Here is a 21,661-nt window from a genome sequence, read left to right on the forward strand (position 1 = left end):
GAAGCCTGTATCAGCAAACATGTTAGTTATGCTAATATTCTGACAAAAGGTTTCCTTCTTTTCTCCTAATAGTTCCATGCATTTCAAATTTCTTCCGAGCAACAAAATAATTGAATTCTATACAGAAAAATTATTTGCTGTTACTATAGGAGAGTACACAATGTCATTCATGCAATTTAAAATCAGCATCTATCCACAGTAAGAAAACATATATTTACAACCTTCAGACAGCTTAGAAACAAGGAGACAACTAGCCAGTGGAATTTCAGGCAAATAAGAAGTCCTACTTGAAAATGTTTTGCTTCATTTCACCATGATATCACCTACGACCTTGGAGCTGGGGCACAGGGATGGCAGATGGAATTACAGTCTCCATAACAAAAATTAAGAGAAGCACATCACACCTGAAAAAAACAACTTAGAATCCACCACTCCAAAAGTTACACACCATCTTAGAAAATCCAACCTGCCAACAAATTATAGTTCCCAGCACTATTAGTTGTACATGCAGAAAGATGCAGTCAGAGGTTCCATATACACTCACATGCAACAACATGGTTGAAGTCCCTCGTTTCTAGGACATTTCCACAGGTATTAATAAAGGTTCAGTGGCTATAGCTGAAGCACCCCTCTCCAGACAAGCAGGATCCAACAAACAAATGCACATTTCCTTTATAAAGGGCTAGCAAAAGCCTGACAGATTTCCCAGCTCTGGGGCTCTTCTATTACTGCTTCATTTGAATGCAGGATCATGCCCACAACTTCCACCCATGTAAGGAAAACCACAAGACAACAGAATCTTCTAAGAACTATGGTTTTTACCCAGACAGAAATATGATCAAAATTAGAGCTGTAAATGAGATTGCATGGGCTCATTAAAAGTGCATGCTGACTTAAAGCTGTAAATATTTGCTCTGGATGGAGAAACATCTATGCGAACATTACATGTACTCCTCTGAATTTTCAAGCCGTATGTGGTTTTCACTCACTACGCAGAGAAGCTGGAGACACAGGAATCATTCAGAACTGGACATTAGAGAGTGAGCTTGAAGAATTTCAAAAAAGTTTAAGAATTTTACTCACTCACAATAGTGGCTTACATGTATTTCCTACTCTCTTACAAGTATTTTAGTTGGCTTCACAGGAATTAATACCTACAGTCTAGGGCTGTTGATAATGCAGCTCATAAAACAACAAAAAATTACTAGTTCAGTCATGGTGCAAAGTTAACATTCAAATAACAGAGCTGATATGCAAGTACCTCCTGAAAACTGTAATACAGGACAGACCCAAAGGAATCCAGTATCAGAAGAGCAGACTCAGTTTGCAAATGTCCCCCTTGGTTTATAAGTATCTAATGAAGTCCCCTGAAAGCCAAATTAGTAGCAATTTCTTTTGTGTTGTGAACAATGACCAGGAGCACCCAGCAGTTATTCCAAGACAATTTCCTAAAGAGCCCTGAAAGTTTAAAAAAAAAAAAATCAAATTAAATACAATATATTTCAGTTTCCATCTTGCAAAATTGCAACTGATGTTTTTCAGCTTTCACTGTTTGGGATTTGAAGTGTTTTATTTTGAAAGGAAAGAGCTGCACAGTTTAAGACCCTGCCGAAGCAGTGCACAGAATTTGGTTCACTTCTCCTGATGATCTACGAAAGCTGTACAGCTAAATTCCCACCTGTCTGAGGATTATATATATTCCCCACTACATTGCCTAGTGGCCTAACAGTGACACTCTTGCAACAGTATGTGGGAAACTCAAATTTACTTCATAATCCTTTCAGCGCTGAAGAACAAAGAAAAAATTGAGACAGGGAACCAAAGGAACCTTAGCAGATATAGTAGATCTATAGATGTAGATAGGAACTGTTTAATAATTATCTAGCTTATAATGAAGTTAAAGAAATTTCAGTAGAGGTAGACATGGCCCAAAGGGATGAGAGGTGATGTTTAACGTTTGCATGTTGAGGCTGGCTAGGGCAAGAGATAGTCCCTGATAAGAAGCAGAAGTCGACCCCAAGAACCAGCCAAGACCGGCCTTGTGATTTGGATAAATGCCAAGGAGCGACTGAGTCTGAGCAGGGACAGAAGGTTAAGAGTTCACTGCAAAGAAAACATACAGCCTTCATCTTCACGACCTCTGAAGACCACCACAAGGAGGCACTGCGAAGGCGCAGTTGGGAAGAACTTAGGGAAATGACTTCTTGGAACTAATTTTAATATGAAGCGGGGATAGGTCATGCCTGCGTATAGGCGTATTGCGAAACTCTATGTATATGTAACACTTGACTGTATAAATCTGAAGTGAACTGCCGAGTCAGGCGTGCATGATTTTGGTGGGACTACCCCCTGTGCTGCCCAGCGCTAAATGAACATACCTACTTTACAATCTCACTGATTGTGGCATCTGTTTCCGCATGTCAAAGTCATGTACACTATAGCTAGAAGTTGGGAATAGGGGAAAAAAAAAAAAAAAAATCCTGCAAGGAAGTAACCAGGACTAACAAGAAAGCTGAAAAGCACATGCTTCCTCCCTTCCCCTGCCCCTCCTTACTGGCATTACATAGTTTCAGACCTAATGCAAACCTCTCCATCATTATGACCCTATGCTCCCTTTGCCATTTTAAGAATTTTGCAAAAGGGCAGGCTAGTACAGTCCTAAGGACATTTCAATTGCATTAAACCAAACTGAGACAGCTCTTAGAGAAAAGCTATACATGCTTGTAACTGGGTTTTCATCATAATACAGTATGGTACAATACAAAACCAAATACACAAATGAAGGTATGAGGGAAGCATATGCAGCAGCAATATACATAAAAAGCACTTCAACATTAACTCTAAGCATCATATAAATACCACAAATATCTTAATTCTTTCTTCAAAAAGAAGACAAAAAAAAAGGGAACACCAACAGACAGACTTAAAAGCAATGACCTTACTATTCCAGTCAGATCAAATCTGTATTTGAGGTCCATAGAGGGAGGTTTTAATCAATATCCAGAACATATTTTACCCCCTTAAGAAGCTTAGTATGCGCTAAGTTAGTATGCGCCTACATAGAGTCTGTGAATTCAGAGCCCCACGTCAGTAGGGAGTACATTGATGGTTTGGGTTTGTGTGGCACGGTTTTAGTAGTGGTGAGGGGCTGCAGGGGTGGCTCCCATGAGACATTGCCAGAAGCTTCCCCAGCTCCAAGATGGACCCACCTATGGCCAAGGCTGAGCCCTTCAGCAACAGTAGTAGCTCCTCTGGGATAAGATATTTAAGAAGGGAAACCTGCAGCAGAGAGAGGAGTGGGATGTGAGAGAAACCCCTCTGTAGACATCAAGGTCAGTGAAGAAGGAGAGGGAGGAGGTGTGCCAGAGGAGGGGATGCCCCTGCAGCCCGTGGTGAGATGGCAGGCTGTCCCCCTGCCGCCCATGGAGGTGAGTGGGGGAGCAGCTGCCCACTTGCAGCCCAGGGAGGACCCCATCCCAGAGCAGGTGGCTGTGCCTGAAGAAGGCCATGACTCCTTGGGAAGCCTGTGCTGGAGCAGCCTGTGCCTAAAGCACTGCAGCCTGCGGAAAGGACCCACTTTGGAGCAGATTGTGAAGAACTGCAGCCTGTGGAAAGGACACATGCCGGAGAAGTTGATGAAGGACTGTCTCCCATGGGAGGGACCCAACGCTGGAGCAGGGGAAGAGTGAGGAGTCCTCTCCCTGAGGAGAAAGGAGCAGCAGAGACAATGTGTGACAAACTGACCCCAACCCCCACTCCCCAGAGGCAGAGAAAACCAGGAGTGCAGATGAGCCGGGAAGGAGGGAGGGGTGGGGGAGGGTGTTTTAAGATTTGGGTTTACTCCTCATTATTATTTTTTTTTTATTTGATTTGTAGTAAACTAAATTTATTTTGGGTTTTTTCCCCAAGTTGAGTCTGGTTTTTGTCTGTGACCACAAGTGGTGAGTGATCCCTCCCTGTCCTTGTCCCAACTCATGAGTTTGTCTTTATATTTTCTCCTCCTCATTCCGGTGGGGGCAGGGAAGAGTGAGTCAGAAGTGGCTTCATAGTGCTATGTTGCCAGCTGGGTTTAAACCATCATAACTGATCACTGCTAAGGTGTTTCAAGTGTATATATCTCTATATAATAATTAGTCCTTGTTTACACCAAAAAGGCAATTGCTGTTCACTGCAAAATTGTAACTGTCTCTTTTTACATTTCACTCTTTCCTATTGCTTTGTTTTGAAGTTAAGTTTCACCTTTCAGCAGTGTACTGGTTTTGGCCGAGATGGAGTTCATTTTCTCCATAGTAGCTCCTATAGTGCTATGGTTTGGATCTGTAAACAAAACAGTGTTGATAACACATCCATTTTTTAGCTATTGCTGAGCAGTGCTTAAACAGTGTAGAGGACCTCTTTGCTTCTAATGCTGTCCTGTCAGTGAGCAGGCTGTGGGTACACAAGAGGTCAGGAGGGGACACAACTGGGATGGCTGAAACCAACTAACCAAAGGGATATCCCACAGCATATGGTGTCATGCTCAGCAATAAAAGCTGGAAGAAGAAGATGAAGGAGGAGTGGTCAGAGCTATAGCATTTGCTTTCCCAAGTAACCATAATGCATGATGAAGCCCTGCATTCCTGGAAATGGCTGAATGCCTGCCTGCTAAAGGGAAGTAGTGAATGAATTCCGTGGTTTACTTTGCTTGTGTGCACAGCTTTTGCTTTCCCTATTAAACTGCCTTTATCTAAACCCACAAGTTTTCTCACTTTTACCCTTCTAGTTCTCTCCCCCATCCCATCCAGTGAGACTGATCAAGTGGCTGCGTGGAGCTCAGCTGCCTTCAGCCACAAGAAGAAAGTTTAAGCAGAATTTTTACTTACTGGTATAGCCAGTGTATGGGGAAATATATAGCCACTTATAGGAAACACAAATCTTTGAATTTAGAAATAAAAGCTTTCATGCTTGCAGTTATTTTAAATGTGTTAAATCTTATTTTTAGAACCTTTACATGAGAAAAATATTTCTAAAAAAAAAACCCAACAACTTTGGCTGCTGTAAGACAGATGTCACCATTTTCTCTCTTAAATTATTGAATTCAGAAGACAGAAGGGAATAATCCGATAATAAAAAAAGCACAGCCAGGAAATACTAGGAAATATGAAGTATTGCTGTGAAAATCTGTGTATCATCCATGTGCCTTGTCTGCTTTTTACAGACAGAATGGAAGCAATAGATAGGCTAACAGCATGTCCTTAATTCCCATGATGCTGCAGGTTTACATATGCATGCTTTTAATTGATCAAAGACACAGACATATATGCATACATACTTTTATATGCTGAATGCAATCATTTAAAAAAGAAACCAAAACATTAAAGCAACTTGTGCTTCTTATTGCTAAAGAGCCTAAACCAGCATTTTCTAGTCATCTTAATCTTCCTTAAGTACAAAAAGCCAGAGAATGGCACACATTGACTCAGACAGAACAACCCCTAAAAAGCCTTAAATAAAACAACAACCTCACTGAACTAAAGCGTGAGTTTTTTTGTTTTGGCTAAGTTGTCACTGTCCTTCACTGTAACAGATAATGGCACTACCATTTGGTGTGGTAGTAAAAACCAAGTCAGGCTCTGTTGCTTTTTGCAGTGTCGTTACTTACATACAAACATAAATTATGACCCTCTGTACAATTTTACTGTAAGCTCTTATGAAAAGGCAAGCAATACATGAAGTCTGTCCATGATTTGAAGTGTATTCTGTTGATAAATGCCACTTTGCAAGGGTTTGATTTCAGGAGACTGACAAGGCTATAAGGCTAAGTGTAATCTAACTGATAGAGGTTTACAAGAATCTGTCTAGTTAAGCACATATCATGGCTTCCACAATGAAGTCACAATGGATGGATGAAAAGTACACAAAACAGGTGCTGGTTTGGAAACATCCCCCTCCCCCCCCCCCCCTTTTTTTTTTTTTTTTTTACAATTTTTGTACCATTCTAACTTGAAAATGAATATTTTTTTTTCTGTATTGCAAAGGAGGACAAATGCTGCTTTCCAATCCAAAATTCACAATGGAACATAAGTTCCAAGCCATGCAAGGTCACTTTCTACTCCCTCTCCTTCAGCCTGTACTGGAAGGTCTACTTTTGTTGTTTAGCTTTTTTTGGGGGGGTGGGGGGTGGTGGGGTGTGTGTTGTTAATGAATGTGAGATCAAATACTGCAATAGTGAGCTTCTGAACACATACTGGAGCAAAATTCTGCCAACTGGGCCGTTTCATGGAAATTAAAACAATGCATAATTACGTATTTTAAGACCCTCTCTTAAGTAGCCATAAGAAACAGGAGCTAAGAGTGTAATCTCATGTAAGTCACTCCTTATTAGTCTTGGGTGCTTCTAAGAGGTTTTTTCTGAAAGTCTCTCCCTGATTTTTAAGGAAAGCACAACTGCATTTTCTTCAGCAGGACCTCAGGCTGAAAACCACATGGATCAATTACATTTTAACATTTACCAATTAAATTTATAAGTAGTTAGCCAGAATATTACTGATACCTCTTTTCAAACCTTCACGTTCCGGTAATCAACAAAAACCAAAACATTATGGAAGGGGAAAAAAAGAGTGTGGTTCATTTACTGAACACTCTACCTATTCAACTGGCAAAAAATATGTTACTCTTTTCGTAACTATTTCTCTGGAGGTCAATGGAGATAACTGGAGAATTTAGGCTAGCCAATACAAGCTTAGTCTTAATTTTTATATCCAACACAGGTACATCATGTCCATTCACATCTTACCAAATATTTTCAAATTTCAGTCTGGTACAAATTAGGTTTCCACAATGAAAAGTGGGGGGGAAGGGAAGAGGAGGTTGTTTTTAAATGACACTTTGCTCTTTGGGCATTACTGAGAGAAAAAACCTTCTATAAGTCCCAACAACATTAAGCCAGTGTTCCATCCTCAGCCACTGGTTGAACAAAATACAGGATGGGGAAAAAGGGCTTTGAACTTTGATTTTAGAACATGAGGTTTTAGTTTCCTGTTTCCAATCTGATCAAGGGTATGTTTTGCAATTAAAATGATAGAAGATGTTTAACCACAGGAGTCTAATGAAAAGGCCCTGAGTATTGGAGACATGCAGGAAGTTGTCTCAAATTTCTCAAGCTACTAAACTCCCATGTTCAAGACTGCTGACTATCTTCTTTTCTCTATCTGTCCATCAATTTCATGGCTGATAAATACCATGCTCATGACAGCTGAAATTACAAAAGATTTCTCTGCCAGTATCAGTTTCTGAGGAAAAATTTTTAGAGAACTTTGCAGAACATCCAACAGACTGTCAAGGCATACAATCTGACAGACTGTATACAACCTGACACTTGCTTGGTCTTTTTTTATTTTTTTAAAAACAATAATTTGAACTATCATACCCTCTCATCTTGAACAGTTTCAAAAAAAACCAACCCAGTGTGCCTCCAGATTACTATTGTTACTTAACACACACTTGGCAACTCCAGTGATAATACTATACAAAACCATTTGTAGGTCACAAGCAAGTATTTCATGTTCACTGCTTTATAACTGTTATTTCAGCTCACATAAGCAATAATGTCTAAACATTATTGCCTATGACTCACGGTGCAGTAAGTTTTATATGGTCTTAACAGAGCAACAATACAACTCCCTAAATTTTTGTAAGTCTCATTACATAACAAGACAAAGGACTTTGACAAGGAAAGAAGAGGCAGTGTGCCTCCACGGTAGCTCAAGACATACTGAGATCTAAATTGCTCCAAAACCATACCCAAGTATCATATATCAGCTGTGAAACCAGCTTCATTATAACCACTACCATGGGGGCGGGGGCAGCTCAGATACCAGAAGGTACCCCGGGGATCATCTCTTTCACTCATTCTCGCTATGGAAAAAGCAGGTGGGAGAGCTGCAGACTGCACAGAGTGCCAGACCAATCTATACAGGAGATGAACATGCCCTGCAGGGTTTGTGAAAGGTTTCTGCAGAAATACCAGCAGGGTCATTCTATAGCCAACCCTGAGGGAGGTCCAATCAACAAGCTGTACATACAGGCAGCTATTTTCATCCTGAGAGTACTCTGGGTTTCTTTGCCCAGCAATGTACATATCCTTGGCCACACCACTGTTATTAGAATATATACAGTTTGGAACACGTATGCTGCTACCAGAAAAAAGAAATAAAATAGTAAAATGAGAGGAAAAGATACAACAGAAATAAAAAAAGACAACCCTTGGTTTCTCTCTAGACGAAGCATATTTTTATCACCAATTTTTACATAGGAGAGAAGAATTTCTGTAGATCATAGCCCTGCCAATGATACAACCCCTCATAATAACAGTTTTATTCTGCTCCACACAAGGTTTTTTTGCCTTCATTGATCTTAATCTCAGAATCATAATTTTTACAGATGAAAACTTACCACAATGTGGCCTACTCTTTCTGTGAAAAGCACCCCAGTTTGGCAAAGACAAGGTTTAGAATCTACATATTGTTCTTTTAGATACTGCACATGAATAGCTTGCAATGCTTTATGTATATGCATGGGGGGGGGGGGTGGGGGTGGGGGGGTGGAACCAATCACAAGGAACTTTCAAGTGTAATGGATATCAACCCTCCCGCACTTTAACATTTAGAGCAGCCTCTTCTATTCCAGGCACCATCTCTCAGCAGAGCACTAGCCTGAACTTTTGCCAAATCAATCAACAGAGTTGCCAACAAGTCAGTTGCTCTGATGGAGCTTGCTAGCCTAATCAGTGTACATAATGCAGGACAAACACAGCATTCCTACCACTGCAATGCAGACCACTGTCATAGTAGCATCACAGTATTATAATCACAGAAGATAGATATGAAGGAAGATTTAATCTGTTTGCTTGGATTTTGCTTTTCACTTGTGCAAAGTTTAACAGGTTGCATGCTTTTAAACATAATTATTTCTTATCTTCATTTGTGTTTTTAATTACTAGAGCACATATTTTGTAATGGTTCCTTTAATTATTTTCCAGTTGTTTGTAGAATAGTACTTTACATAAAAAGTATTCACACTTATGAATACCCAGTTGTGCCAAAAGAGACACCAAGGCCTCATCAGTATCTCCATCAATGATAAAAAGCACAGATTTGGATAATAAAACTGATGGCTTATTATACTGGCTTCGTGTGGCAAGGTTTTTAGGGGGGGAGGGGGGGGAGGTTGCAGTGGTAGCCTCTGTAAGAAGCTGCTGGAAGCTTCCCCTGTGTCCGACAGAGCCAATGCCAGCCAGCTCTAAGACAGACCTGCCGCCAGCCAAGGCCAAGCCAATCAGTGATAGTGGTAATGCCTCTGTGATAATATTTTTAAGAAGGAAAAAAAAGTTGCGGGACAGAGAGAAATGGCAGCTGGAGAGAGAGTGAGAACATGCAAGAGAAACAACCGTGCAGACACCAAGGTCAGTGAAGATAGGGGGGGAGGAGGTGCTCCAGACACCGGAGCAGAGATTCCCCTGCAGCCCATGGAGGTCCATGGTGAAGCAGATATCCACCTGCAGCCCATTGGAGGACCCCCACACTGGAGCAGGTAGATGCCCGAAAGAGGCTGTGACCCTGTGGGAAGCCCATGCTGGAGCAGGGTCCTGGCAGGACCTGCGGATCTGTGGAGAGAGGAGCCCACGGAGCAGGTTTTCTGGCAGGACTTGTGACCCCGTGGGGGACCCACGCTGGAGCACTGTGCTCCTGAAGGACTGCACGCCGTGGAAGGATCCATGCTGGAGCAGTTTGTGAACAACTGCAGCCCATGGGAAGGACCCACGTTGGAGAAGTTCACGGAGGACTGTCTCCTGTGGGAGGGACCCAATGCTGGAGCAGGGGAAGAGTGTGATGTGTCCTGCCGCTGAGGAGGATGAAGCAGCAGAAATAACATGTGATGAACTGACCATAAACCCCATTCCCCATCCCCCTGCGCTGCTGGAGGGGTTAGGTAGAGAATTCAGGAGTGAAGTTGTGCCTGGGAAGAAGAGAGGGGTGGAGGGAAGGTGTTCCGAGATTTGGGTTTATTTCTCATTACCCTACTCTGGCTGACTGGCAATAAACTAAGTTAATTTTCCCCAAGCTGAGTCTGTTTCGCCTGTGATGGCAATTGGTGAGTGATCTCTCTTGTCCTTATCTTGACCCACAAGCCCTTTGTTATATTTTCTCTCCCCTGTCCAGCTGATGAGGGGGGAGTGATAGAATGGCTTTGGTGGGCACCTGGCATCCAGCCAGCATCAACCCACCACACTTACACATGCTATATTCACAGTTCCATTTCCTGAAAACCTGCTCTTTGTCTTTCTCTTATAATGGTTTACAGGTCAGAAGTAATGAGGATTCTAAAGTATTCTGAAGCTTTCTGGACTCCCACAAATACAAGCCTGGCTGTTTCCAGAAAGATTGGTTTACATGCATGAAAAACAGTTACAAGTGATGCTACTTTTGTGTTAACAATTCATTATTACTGCAGAAGAAATTGTCAGATTTTATACCAAAGAAAGGCTTAAATAAAAAGCAGTGTTAGGCCCTGAAGCAGTAGGTAAATTAGGCACATACTTAAGTTTTAAACACAACTGATTCTCCATAAAAGTCAATGGTGCTGTGATGGAAATATTGTTACACAAGAACGCCAGTATTTGCAGAATCTGTTCCTTCAGTGTCAAAGACTGATTACAACCCAAGAAAAGCTCTCTGCATTCAGCTACGCTTACTAAAGCACAGTGAAACAGATTCCTGCAACCAGCTTGGTGGGAGATTTGGTGGGAAGAAACCATTCCAAAAATCAAAACCCACCTTATCTCCACATGAACAAATAAAATGCCAAGAGTGCCTCATATTTCAGTGGAATCAGGATTCCTCTCTCTCACTCTTCACTAGCTGCAGTAAAGACGACAACTGCTGCAGTACATTACCACATACCCTGAATAATCCAATAGAAGAACTAGGCACTGAGATCTTCTTTGAGCATCTTTTGCAAGAGAACACTCATGATGGAATAAAACATCAGCTGTGCCCCAGGGAGGCAAACCAGGCAGAACCCAACACACCGTATTACCCCAGAATTCCTGTCTCTTTGATCAACTGAATGAGTTTCCCAGAGCTGTTGTCTCCCCTCCATCCTCCCCATTTCCTTCGAATGTCCATTGGTTCTCTCCCTTTTTTTTCCTGGCTACAAGGTACACAATCTTTTTATGATTCTTACAATGTAAGGTTAATATAATTCCACTATTTAAAGCAGTATCAAAAATAGTCAAAGCACAGCTATTAAAAGCTACATATGTACTCTCTAAAACAGAGGCAATTAAAACCCAGCTCACAAAAAAATGCTGGTGTATTTTAAGTTAATTTAATGTTATTTTAAGGTAGTGTTGGACAGAAGTCTAAGCAGTAGCTGCCATGCATACAAATTTCTCTGGTAGACAAAGGAATAATATGGCTCTCACAAAGAAATTTTAATGGTTTTGCTCTTATACACAATCTTTGCTTTTGTACTTAATGAAAAACAAGTACTGTCCAGCAGAGCTGGAAATTCACTGCACTTCCTTCACTCAAATCACCAAGTGAAGGAGGAAAAGGAAAACTTGAATTCTCTGAATGCAGCTGAATTAATCACTACTGAAATCAGAGACATGCATTAAATAAAGGTAAATTCAGCTCCTTTGTGGGTAATTATTATACAAATGCCCATCAAATACGAAAAAATATTCTGATTAGTTAAACAAACAAAAAATGGTTTTAACCTAGCTTTTATTAGTTTTCAGCATTTTCTGTGGCAGTCATTATGGGGCTTTATCTAGCACATGTACACACAGCCTCACAAATGTCAAACACGGTTGTTGGACTTCGCATCATCATCTTCCCAAAAAAACATGACAAGACAGTCCTGGAATACTTTTACAGGTGGATACTGAGGTCAACATAAGCTTTCAACATTTTTGACTCATGAGATATCATGCAGGTACTCAGTGGCTTCATTTATTCTACAAGTGGAATACCATCTCCTTAGTGGAAAAATACTAACAGTCCATGGTGAACATCTATACACTGATCTTCAGACATTGTTTTAACAGGGAAATAGGTTTTCCATCTCCTTCCAACTCCTAGTGTTTCATCTTGTCAAAAGAAAACATTTCAACCAGGTTAAATGCGTTCTTTCTTCTCTCTTCATATGTGAATTTATTTCCCTCATTATTCTGATGATTAAATTGCTTTTCACTTTGTAACAGGTGCTGGAGTACTCTGTGCCAGATTTGTCACTAATTGTCATGGTTTAACCCTAGTCAGCAACTAAGCACCATGTAGCAGCTCACTCACTTCCCCCCCACCCAGCGGGATGGGGGAGAAAAGGGAAAAGAAGTAAAACTTGGGGTTGAGATAAGAACAGTTTAATAGAACAGAAAAGAGGAAACTAATAATGATAATACTAATAAAATGACAATAGTAATACTAAAAGGATTAGAATATACAAATGATGCACAATGCAATTGCTCACCACCTGCCAATCGACACCCAGTTAGACCCCAAGCAGCAATCACCCCACCCCACTCTCCCCAGTTTATATACTAGATGTGACATCACATGGTATGGAATACCCCTTTGGCCAGTTTGGGTCAGCTGTGATGCAAGATGTTTTTCTGAATACAGTGTCCTTGCTATTCCTTTGCCCAATTATTTGTTAATCAGTAGTAGAAGAAAGTTCTGTATGTTGCAAAACATATGAGAAACTGCTTCTGGATGGCCTTGCAGTTTCTGCAGAAGATAAGGACTTTAGCCCTCTTAGGTAACTTAGCTTAGAATTATCCATATGGATTACGTCAACATGTAAGCATAGATAATAGAAGCACTAACGAGCATTCTTTAGGATAAGATGCATCAAACATGCAGAAGATCACACTGCGCAGAATCATCTGAGAAGGGTCAAGTAGCAGACAAGTGAGGAAGACTATGGAAGACCACCAGAGGACTCCTGAAGACCAGCAGAGACCTTCAATGTGCCTGCTTAAAGGACATTTGCATATGCTAATAGTTTCCTGGAAAACTAATGAATATGTATAACATTTCTCGGAAATCTAGTGAATATGTATGTAGAACATGTACTTAACCTGCACAATTAGGCCTGACAGTGTGCATGATAGGTGGAGCAATCCCCCATGCACCCAGCACTGCAATAAATAATGCCTGCTTTCTAAAACTCTGAAATCAAGTCTTAGAGAGTTTCTTCGACCAGCTGTTTCAGTATCAGCTGCCCTGGCTGTGTCTCTCCAGCCTTCTTGCTGGCTGGGCATCAGAAGCTGAAAAATTCTTGACTTCAGATTAAACATTACTTAGCAACAACTGAAAACATCAGTGTTATCATTCTTCTCATACCAAATTCAAAAACATAGCACTATACCAGCTACTAGGAAGACAACTAGCTCTATCCCAGCTGAAACCAGGACACTAATACATCCAGATCCCAGCTTGTACTGTAAAGTGCCAGCAAAAGAAAGCATGTAAGTCTTAATCTATGTATAGACATGAATGGACCCCAGAGAGGGATGATTGCTCTCTCAGCCATACAGACTGTATCCAAATTACTGAATTAATTTCTGAGCATCTACTGCTAGACAGGAAGTTCACAGAAATGCAATAAAAGCAAATACGTATCCAACTCACTGAGAAAACAGATTCCTGTTTAGCTTAGATGACACAGGAACACAAGATACAGATGCTACAACACAGATTTGTGGAAAAATACTATCTAGCAACACACACTTGAACAACACAAAACTCACATTTAGAAACAGATGCAATCAGCATTTTTTTCTGTCAGTAATATTTGACTAAATTAAAATGCTGGCATATGCAAAACGTGGAGGGGAAAGGGGGGAAGACATGGAGAACAGTCCTCCTAGATTTATTATTTTTATGCACTATCTTACCACAACAGATTACTCAGTCTATTGTTTAGGACTGAATAATACAGTTTCAAATAAACAGGAACCCTTCTGCTCTATGACACAACAGTATAAAATTCTGACAGTTAAGGGTATGTTTTTTGCCCCCAACAGACTTAGGCTATGCACACAGAACACACTCCTGCAATCTCTAATACATTTATATACTGAACAAAGCTAACACAAAGAACAAAACATTTCGAAATTGACAGGAACTAGATGAAGTAACTAGATTTTGCAAATGACATTTTTCATTTTGTAAATGACATTACCTAACTGGGTTTATTTCTAGATTCTACAAAAAAAGCCACTTCTTCCCACAACAGCCTTTTTACTTTGTTCATCAGTTTAGTTATGTAATTAATTTCAAAGTTTCCACTTGCTGTGTAAAAAAAAAAAAAAAAAAAAAAATAATTCAAGAACGTCAGTGAATGTTATTTGCATTTCAGCAGATCATCACAAGATATCCCTTCTGCAGTTACTTGTTCATGAACATCATCTGTCTTAAGTGAGAAACATTGTAATAGTTCACTTCTGCCTTTTCCTTGCATCTCAAATGGCAAGTTCCATGTTTAATGAACTAAACAGGAAATGATCTTTCAGAAACATATACCATCTGAAAATAAAAGCAAAAGGCTTGCAAATATTTTGTAATATTCTCCAAAAGAGTTGTCCCAAACTACATGACATATCCCTTTTAGTCAGTATTTCACTTTTTTTTTTTTTTTAGTGAAACTGTTAAGGTAACAAATTACTAGTCAGAATTAATAAATTCTGCTCATTAATTTGTAGTTCCCAATTCAGAGGAATTTGAGATCATACAACAAATGTGCAAGAAAAGGGAAGTCTTCCAGGCACATTTAATTATACTTTGATTATTCATATTTCTGGAAAGGTCTCAAATTAAGAACAGTCATGTAAAATAGAGAATTTTGTCTCCAAAAACAAAATCTTAGCAGTAACCACTTCTAAAACATTTAATAATTTATAACATTTCAGGGGAATTTCAGACTGGATATTAGGAAAAGGTCCTTCACTGAGAGGGTGGTTGGTCACTGGAACAGGCTCCCCAGAGAGGTGGTCATGGCACCAAGCCTGTGAGAGTTCAGGAGTGTCTAGATGACGCTTTTAGTCATATGATTCAGTTTTAGGCAGTCCTATGAGGAGCACGGAGTTTGACTCTGTGATCCTTATAGATCCCTTCCAACTCAAGATATTCCATGATTAACTTAGCTATTCCAGGCCCTAACAATAGATCTGCAATTAACTGTTCTTCCAGAGCTACAGACCTCACACATTATCTCCAACCAAACACTGGAGCAGGAGGGAAAGCATAGCAGAGATCTCTCCAAAGAGGACTGGGCCTAAGTTTCCAGTACAGGGGTGGGGTGTGAAGTCAAAAGAAATCTTAAATATTTTTATTTAGGTTATCAAAGTGTTTCCACTGGAGAAACTATTCAAAAAAATAAAGAGCACACTCAGTAGCATTTAAAGGAAAGGATAAGGCTTTCTTTGACTTCTGAAATTAACGATGGCTGTGTTTCTGCTTTGATTTAAAGAAAAGAAAAAACCCCACCAAATATTGAATTGGAAAAAGTGATCTTCCACATCCACTTCAGTGCATTTGCTGCCTTAAAAACTGTTTTAAGATACACATCCATTCTGACACAGCTTTAGATAGGTAAAGTAAAACAAGAAATTGTTTTCTTACTGGTTTGACAAATTGGCATTAGAGTTCTGCATCCAACTGAAATGCTTCTGTTTTACAAGGGTAAAAGCCCCAAAGAACTCGAGAGCTACAAATACAATATTGTAAGCTTCCTCTGAGAGCCGTCATTTCCTCTGAATTTACACAGCACTTTACACAGGAAATCAACATACAGACTCACAAACAGAACTCATTACTACCGTATAAGACAAAACAAAAAACCTTTCAGTTACCATGAAGTTTATTTGAAAGATTTGATGCCCACAAAAGCTTCCAGACCACTAGCCATGGAAACAAGAACTCTATTCAAAAAGCCAATAGAGTAAGCACCCTCTTCAATTCAGATTTTAGCAGCTGCTATTGAGTACCAAACATCCCTCAAGATCATCAAAATAACAAGCAATATCTCTGCTCTAATATTTGCACATTGTCTTTAGTGTCCCTTCCAGTGGAACCAGCTTTTTGGAGGAAATTTACTGACCAGCTTCACTTCCAAATTTTCTTCCAAACAGTCTCACCATCATCTCCAGGCTTTTTCACTTCAGTGAACAAAATTAGGAAGCTCTGTGCATGAACATCACTTCTCAGCAGTAGCACAGAGTACCTTTGAGCTGTATGCTCAGGCCCACTGCCATTTCTTCCAGTTGCATGGATAAAGAGCAAAATTTTTTTAAGGTTTTATTGCACAATGCAGTGACAGTATTATGTCAGACTTCTAAAGTGATAGCAACATGACTGCTGTCTCAAAGGGAATGGACTCAGCAAGATGACTTTAAAAAAAAAATTCTCCCCTAAACTGCATTACCATTAAAGACAAAGTCTTTTTAACCAGGCATACAGGAATGCAGATTATAACCCTGTGACTGTAATAAGCTATAGGTGAAAGATCTTCTACCAAGGCCAGGATTAAGTACAAAACCAAAGCATCAACTGCTAGTACAAACTGTAATTTAACATGACAAAAAATACCCTCCATAGAAGTGTAACTAAAAAAAAAAAAAAAGTCTTTCTTGCTAGTTAAACCAACAAGATATGCCCAGAGCTCACAACCTTCAGATTTTAAACGGCAGCATATAAAGGATAGGGAATTTTTAGTGTATTTGAGAAAAGGGAAACACAAGGCAATGACAATATATTTCTCAAGTGAAACAGAAAGTTTAGTTTTTACTGCATGGATTTTTCTGAATTTGTCAGAAGTTTTGTACTCTGATTTGGCAGGTCACTGAGGAGTTTTAATATAATGCAGCAAACCCTACCTTGTGTTTTAGCTATGGCTAACAACAGCATGCTTGTCATTTAACAGACTAAATCCCACCTGTAATAAAAGTGCTGCATTTTCAACAGGAAGGCTGTTGCTTTACTCCGTGTCTTGTCCTAAGCCCATATTTGGCTACTTTCTTGAGTCTAACCAAATGTACTTCGGTTTCAGTTTGATCTGAGAACTTAATTTCCTCCTCTGCCCCGGACGGATAGAATTTGTTACTACAGAGGCAGTAGTAACATGGACTTCACATAGCTTTGTTTCAGTCAGAAGCGCAGGATGCACACATGCTGCCGTATCACAACGTCAACAAATGCTCCTGTATGCTTTTCTCAAAGCTGCAACCACGGTCTTTATTTCAAGCACTTCTGCCAATGCACTGACAGTTCTGAAAGCTTTCCGGGCTTCCGGGAACACCCTGAAACATTGTTTCAAACACCCTAGAGCCTCCTGTGTTTCATTTCTCCTTTACCTCGCTGGGAGGTCATGCTGTCCAGAGCGCCTGGATGGGAAAACGGCATAAAGAGAGGGTCTGGTTCGTCCTTCCCATCAGAGAGTCACGATGGCTTAGACACTCCGGACGCATTTAAGGCTCTTTCCTCGGAGCAACACATAGTGAGAGCACACCTTGGTGTAGAAGTTGCCCCGGCTTTGTAGTATCTGTTATCTGCCACCGTGAAACTATGACAGGGCAATAAAAAGTACAACTGTACCGAAAAAGAGAGGGAGCCTCCCCTCACCTTCCTAGTTAAAGATACGTGCGCCTAATCAACCCGAATAAAACAAGAACTGAGGTAATTTCCAAGCCGCGGACCATGGGGACGCCAAGACTAAGAAGCGCCCCCCCGTTCCCCTGGGCAAGCAGCTCCCGCTGAGAGGCCCAGCTGCGCCCGGACCCTGCGGCGCGGGGGCCCGCCCGGGCGCCCCCCTGCCAGGAGGCTGGGCAGGCCTGCCGCGCAGACGCCGCGCGTCCCTGTCCCGGGCTCCGCTGCCGGCTCGGGGTGCGCCCGCCGGCAGCGCGGCGCTGCCGCAGTACTCACCGCTGGGGAACGGCTCCATTTCCCTCACGGAGTCCGCCTTCAGCCCGCGAGAGCGAAGCCCTGCCGAGGGATGAGAAGACGAAGCGGAGACGCAGCCTCGAGTCTTCACTCCTCCTCCTCCTGCCGCCGCATGCTCCCAGGACGGGCGCTGCCGCGGGCTCCGCCGGGCCGCGGCGGCCCCTCACACGGCAGTCACTGCCCACAGACCCTACACCACCGCTCCAGCGGCTGGGGGCACAGCAGGCTCGGTCCGCAGCTCCCTGCTCAGCAGCTTTCTCACGGGACAGAGCCCGCACCAACCATCCTCTGCCCGGGCCTCGGCGCCTGCGTCCCCCTCACCCCCTGGCGGGGCTACGCTGCACGGCCTACTCCTCACGCAGACCCGCCTCCCCGCCTTCCGCACGCCCGGGGAGGGTGGGGCAGCGTGCTGTGCGGCTCTCCGAGTCCTGGGGGGTGGGGGACGGTTGTCGGGATGTCGGTTCTCCGCTCGTCTGGGCTATTTCGGGCGTGTCAGCCGAATGCCGGCCGCCGCCCTGCCGCCGCAGAGGCGGAATGACCCGGCAGCAGCGGGATCCTGGCGCTGCCCCGCAGGCCTCCTTGTGGCTCTGGGTTGCCCCGGCCTGCTGCACAGAGGCCCCGCAGGCGCCTGACGGCCGTTTCAGTGCCGCCGGGCCAGGCCAGCTCTGCCTGCATCTCACTGCTGCGCTCCGTTCGTTGCGATTTAAGCTTCGTATTTATTTTTAGCCCTATTTCTGCCTTACCTGCTCCCTTCTCCCTGACCACTACACTTCTGCTATCACATGACTAACTAAATACCATTTTTTTCCTGTAATATGGGAAAATTTTAACTGCTGATTGCTGGAAAAGAAGAAAATGGGATTTGATTAATACCGAAGAACTCAAAATCTAAAGGCCCAATATTTATTTTGCCAAAAAAGGGAAGTAATCTTAAGTTTAACTGTTCTTTGGGGGAGGGAGGGGAGAGACAAGGGCCAGAGGTCCACAAGAGCTCAGGCCCTATTCCCAGGCCTGTACCTGTTCTGCTTCATAAACCTAGAAGTTCACTTTCTTACACTTTAGTATGTTTCACACACTTGGTTACATTGACAACCCCGTAGCATAAACCAGACTGCAGTTCTATTTCGCACTAAGTACTCGGACTTTAATACTAGTCCTAATGTTGAGCACAGACCTATACGAGTCTTAATGACCATTTACTCACCAACGTGTTCTTACACACTCCTTAACATATGACAACAGCTCATCCTCAAAAGGAAAACTTACATTATTAAATCATTAAATCACCAAAGCATTTGTTTTAATAGCATAACATGTCCTGAGAGCTTTCTTTTCTAAGCACTGACCTTGCCTGGCCTATATTTAAATATATTAAACAAAAATTAATAATGATGTAGCTGACTCTGCAGGGCTGGGATCCTACACAGTATTGCACAGAGGCTGCAGAGAGGTCTGAATAGCTTTTTTAGAGCTCCTCATCACTTGCTTTCACCTTTCTTCATTTTCATCAATCCAAAATCCTTAATTAGCATGACACATCTCTGTGAAGCAGAAGAGCTAAAATAAGATCATGCTCCATTACATGTGCAGAAATCTCCATAGCTGGATTTTCCTATTAAAATCAAAATTTTAAGAGAATACAATGGGAACTATTCATACAGATGAAGTTAGGTATCGAGGTCATTTCACAGTAGCACCTATTTGCATCTGTCCAATATTAGAAAACTAAGGGTTTCAGTGTAATTTTGTATAACATCATTTAGAACACAATTGTTGTGGTTTAGCCCCAGCTGACAACTAAACACCACACCACTGCTCACTCACTCCTCCTGCTGTGGGATGAGGGAGAGAATCAGAAGTGTAAAAGTGAGAAAACTCATGGGTTGAGATAAAGGCAGTTTAATAGGGAAAGCAAAAGCAGCACACACAAGCAAAGCAGAACAAGGAATTCATTCACTACTTCCTGTCAGCAGATGGCTGTTCAGGCATCTCCAGGAAAGCAGGGCTCCATCACGCATAATGGTTACTCAGGAGGACAAATGCCATTATTACGAACATCCCCCCCCTTCCTTCTTCTTCCACCCAGCTTTATATGCTGAGTGTGATGTCGTATGGTATGGAATATCCCTCTCGTCAACTGGGGTCAGCTGCCCCAGCTGTGTTGCCTCCCAACTTCTTGTGCACCCCCAGCCTACTCATTGGCAGGGTGGTGTGAGAAGCAGAAAAGGCCTTGACTCTGTAAGCACTGCTCAGTAATAAGGAAAACATCCCTGTACTATCAACACTCTTTTCAGCCCAAATCGAAAACATAGACTGGTACTAGCCACCATGAAGAAAATTAACTCTATCCCAGCCAAAACCAGCACAACAATTGAACAGAATTGAAGCTCCAGCTTTGCTGGAGTTATTAAAAATCTAGAATTTCTCTAATATGATAAAAAAAAAAATCTGTGTCCAAAAGTTACAGACCCTTTTCACTATAAAATAGTTTTTAGTTACAGTTTAGTGGTATGAGCTATTAGTAAAAGTGAAGAATGTTAAATTGGTTCTTTTTTCAGGCCTTAAGTCATCTATTACCACAATATTTTTTTTTTCTTTTAAGATGCAGAATAAAACATTTCTTTAGTTGCTCAAATTTTTAAACATATCCTTAAAGCATCTTCAGTGACATATATTTCACCTTTGTTTGACAGCCTCCATTCAGCAATAACTTAACTGAGTCTTTTCAATGGGGTAAAATATGGTTGCTAGCAACCCTGCCTCTTTCTTATCTTTGAAGACTTGCTTTCCCCAAAGAATGCTTGAGATATTCCTGCTTTTAAACAGCAGGAAACATGACTCAGACCTTCTTTGTCCTGGTTTATTTTTCTGGTGAGAGGAACAGAGATTTGGCCACATGAACATTAACTGTCAGGTAGGCACTTAGGTGCCTTTGACACAGTAGAAATTCTCCAGTTGTTTTCAGCCAGAACTGCACAAAAGAAGAATCTACACTGTAATAGGATGTAGAGCTGAGAAGTTGCCAGTACTCCAGAAGTTTGAAGACAAAGGAGTTACTTCATCAGTCTTGCTAAAACATGTCAGAGGTAGCTCTGTGTGAATGTAGTGAATTTTCTGGTGTTTTACTTATTTCCCTGAAAGTCCATCTATCACATGTTGGCAGTGTTCCTTCAAAAACAGATCTTTGAGAAAGGCAGGTAACAAATAACCTGATAACACTATGTTGAAGAGACATATCATTGTTTCTAATCAATAGTATAATTACTCTGCTATGTTTTTAAATAAAAAGTGAAAACCATTTCAGAGATTAATATAACTCCTTTTATTTTCTCTATTTTAAGGAATACTTAATGCTTTTAGCCCTTTTTTATTCCCATTATTCATTCTAAGGAGTAGATTGGACTTACTGGGGCTTGTGTGTGGCTGCTTGATGCTAGTTATGCTTGTATTGTCAGAAATTAGTTACAGCATTGTTACTGGTATTAAAATTATAGTCTATATCCTGTTCATTGGAAAGTCTCTGTCCGTTTGTTCCACAACCACATTTAAGAAACACTGATTTTATGTGATTCTTGTTATTAGAGTAGCAGGATAATTACAAGATTTTTGCAGAGAAAGTCAATGAATTCTGAGTCACAAAATAATGCTGTAAACATTCATGGATAAGATACATGTTC

At 41.4% G+C, this 21,661-nt stretch overlaps 1 protein-coding gene across 6 annotated transcripts in view; it reads right to left on the bottom strand.

Annotated features, from left to right (window-relative positions):
• LNPEP (leucyl and cystinyl aminopeptidase) overlaps positions 1-18,948 on the bottom strand; it is a 99,196-nt gene extending 80,248 nt beyond the window's left edge. For 4 of the 6 annotated variants that reach the window (XR_007505156.1, XR_007505157.1, XM_049796301.1 and 1 more), the window contains exon 1: positions 17,967-18,947. Coding sequence is in view for 1 of the 6 variants with exons in the window: in XM_049796301.1 (XP_049652258.1) it covers positions 17,967-17,985 (19 nt within the window). In the remaining 5 variants the exon portion in view is untranslated. Of the gene's footprint in view, positions 1-16,980; positions 17,429-17,966 lie in introns of all 6 variants that reach the window. The other 2 variants (XM_049796302.1, XR_007505158.1) reach the window with 2 other exon arrangements.
• Between the last annotated feature and the right edge of the window lie 2,713 nt (positions 18,949-21,661).

This window comes from Accipiter gentilis, chromosome Z (genome assembly GCF_929443795.1).
Source record: "Accipiter gentilis chromosome Z, bAccGen1.1, whole genome shotgun sequence".
Lineage (NCBI taxonomy): Eukaryota > Metazoa > Chordata > Aves > Accipitriformes > Accipitridae > Astur > Astur gentilis.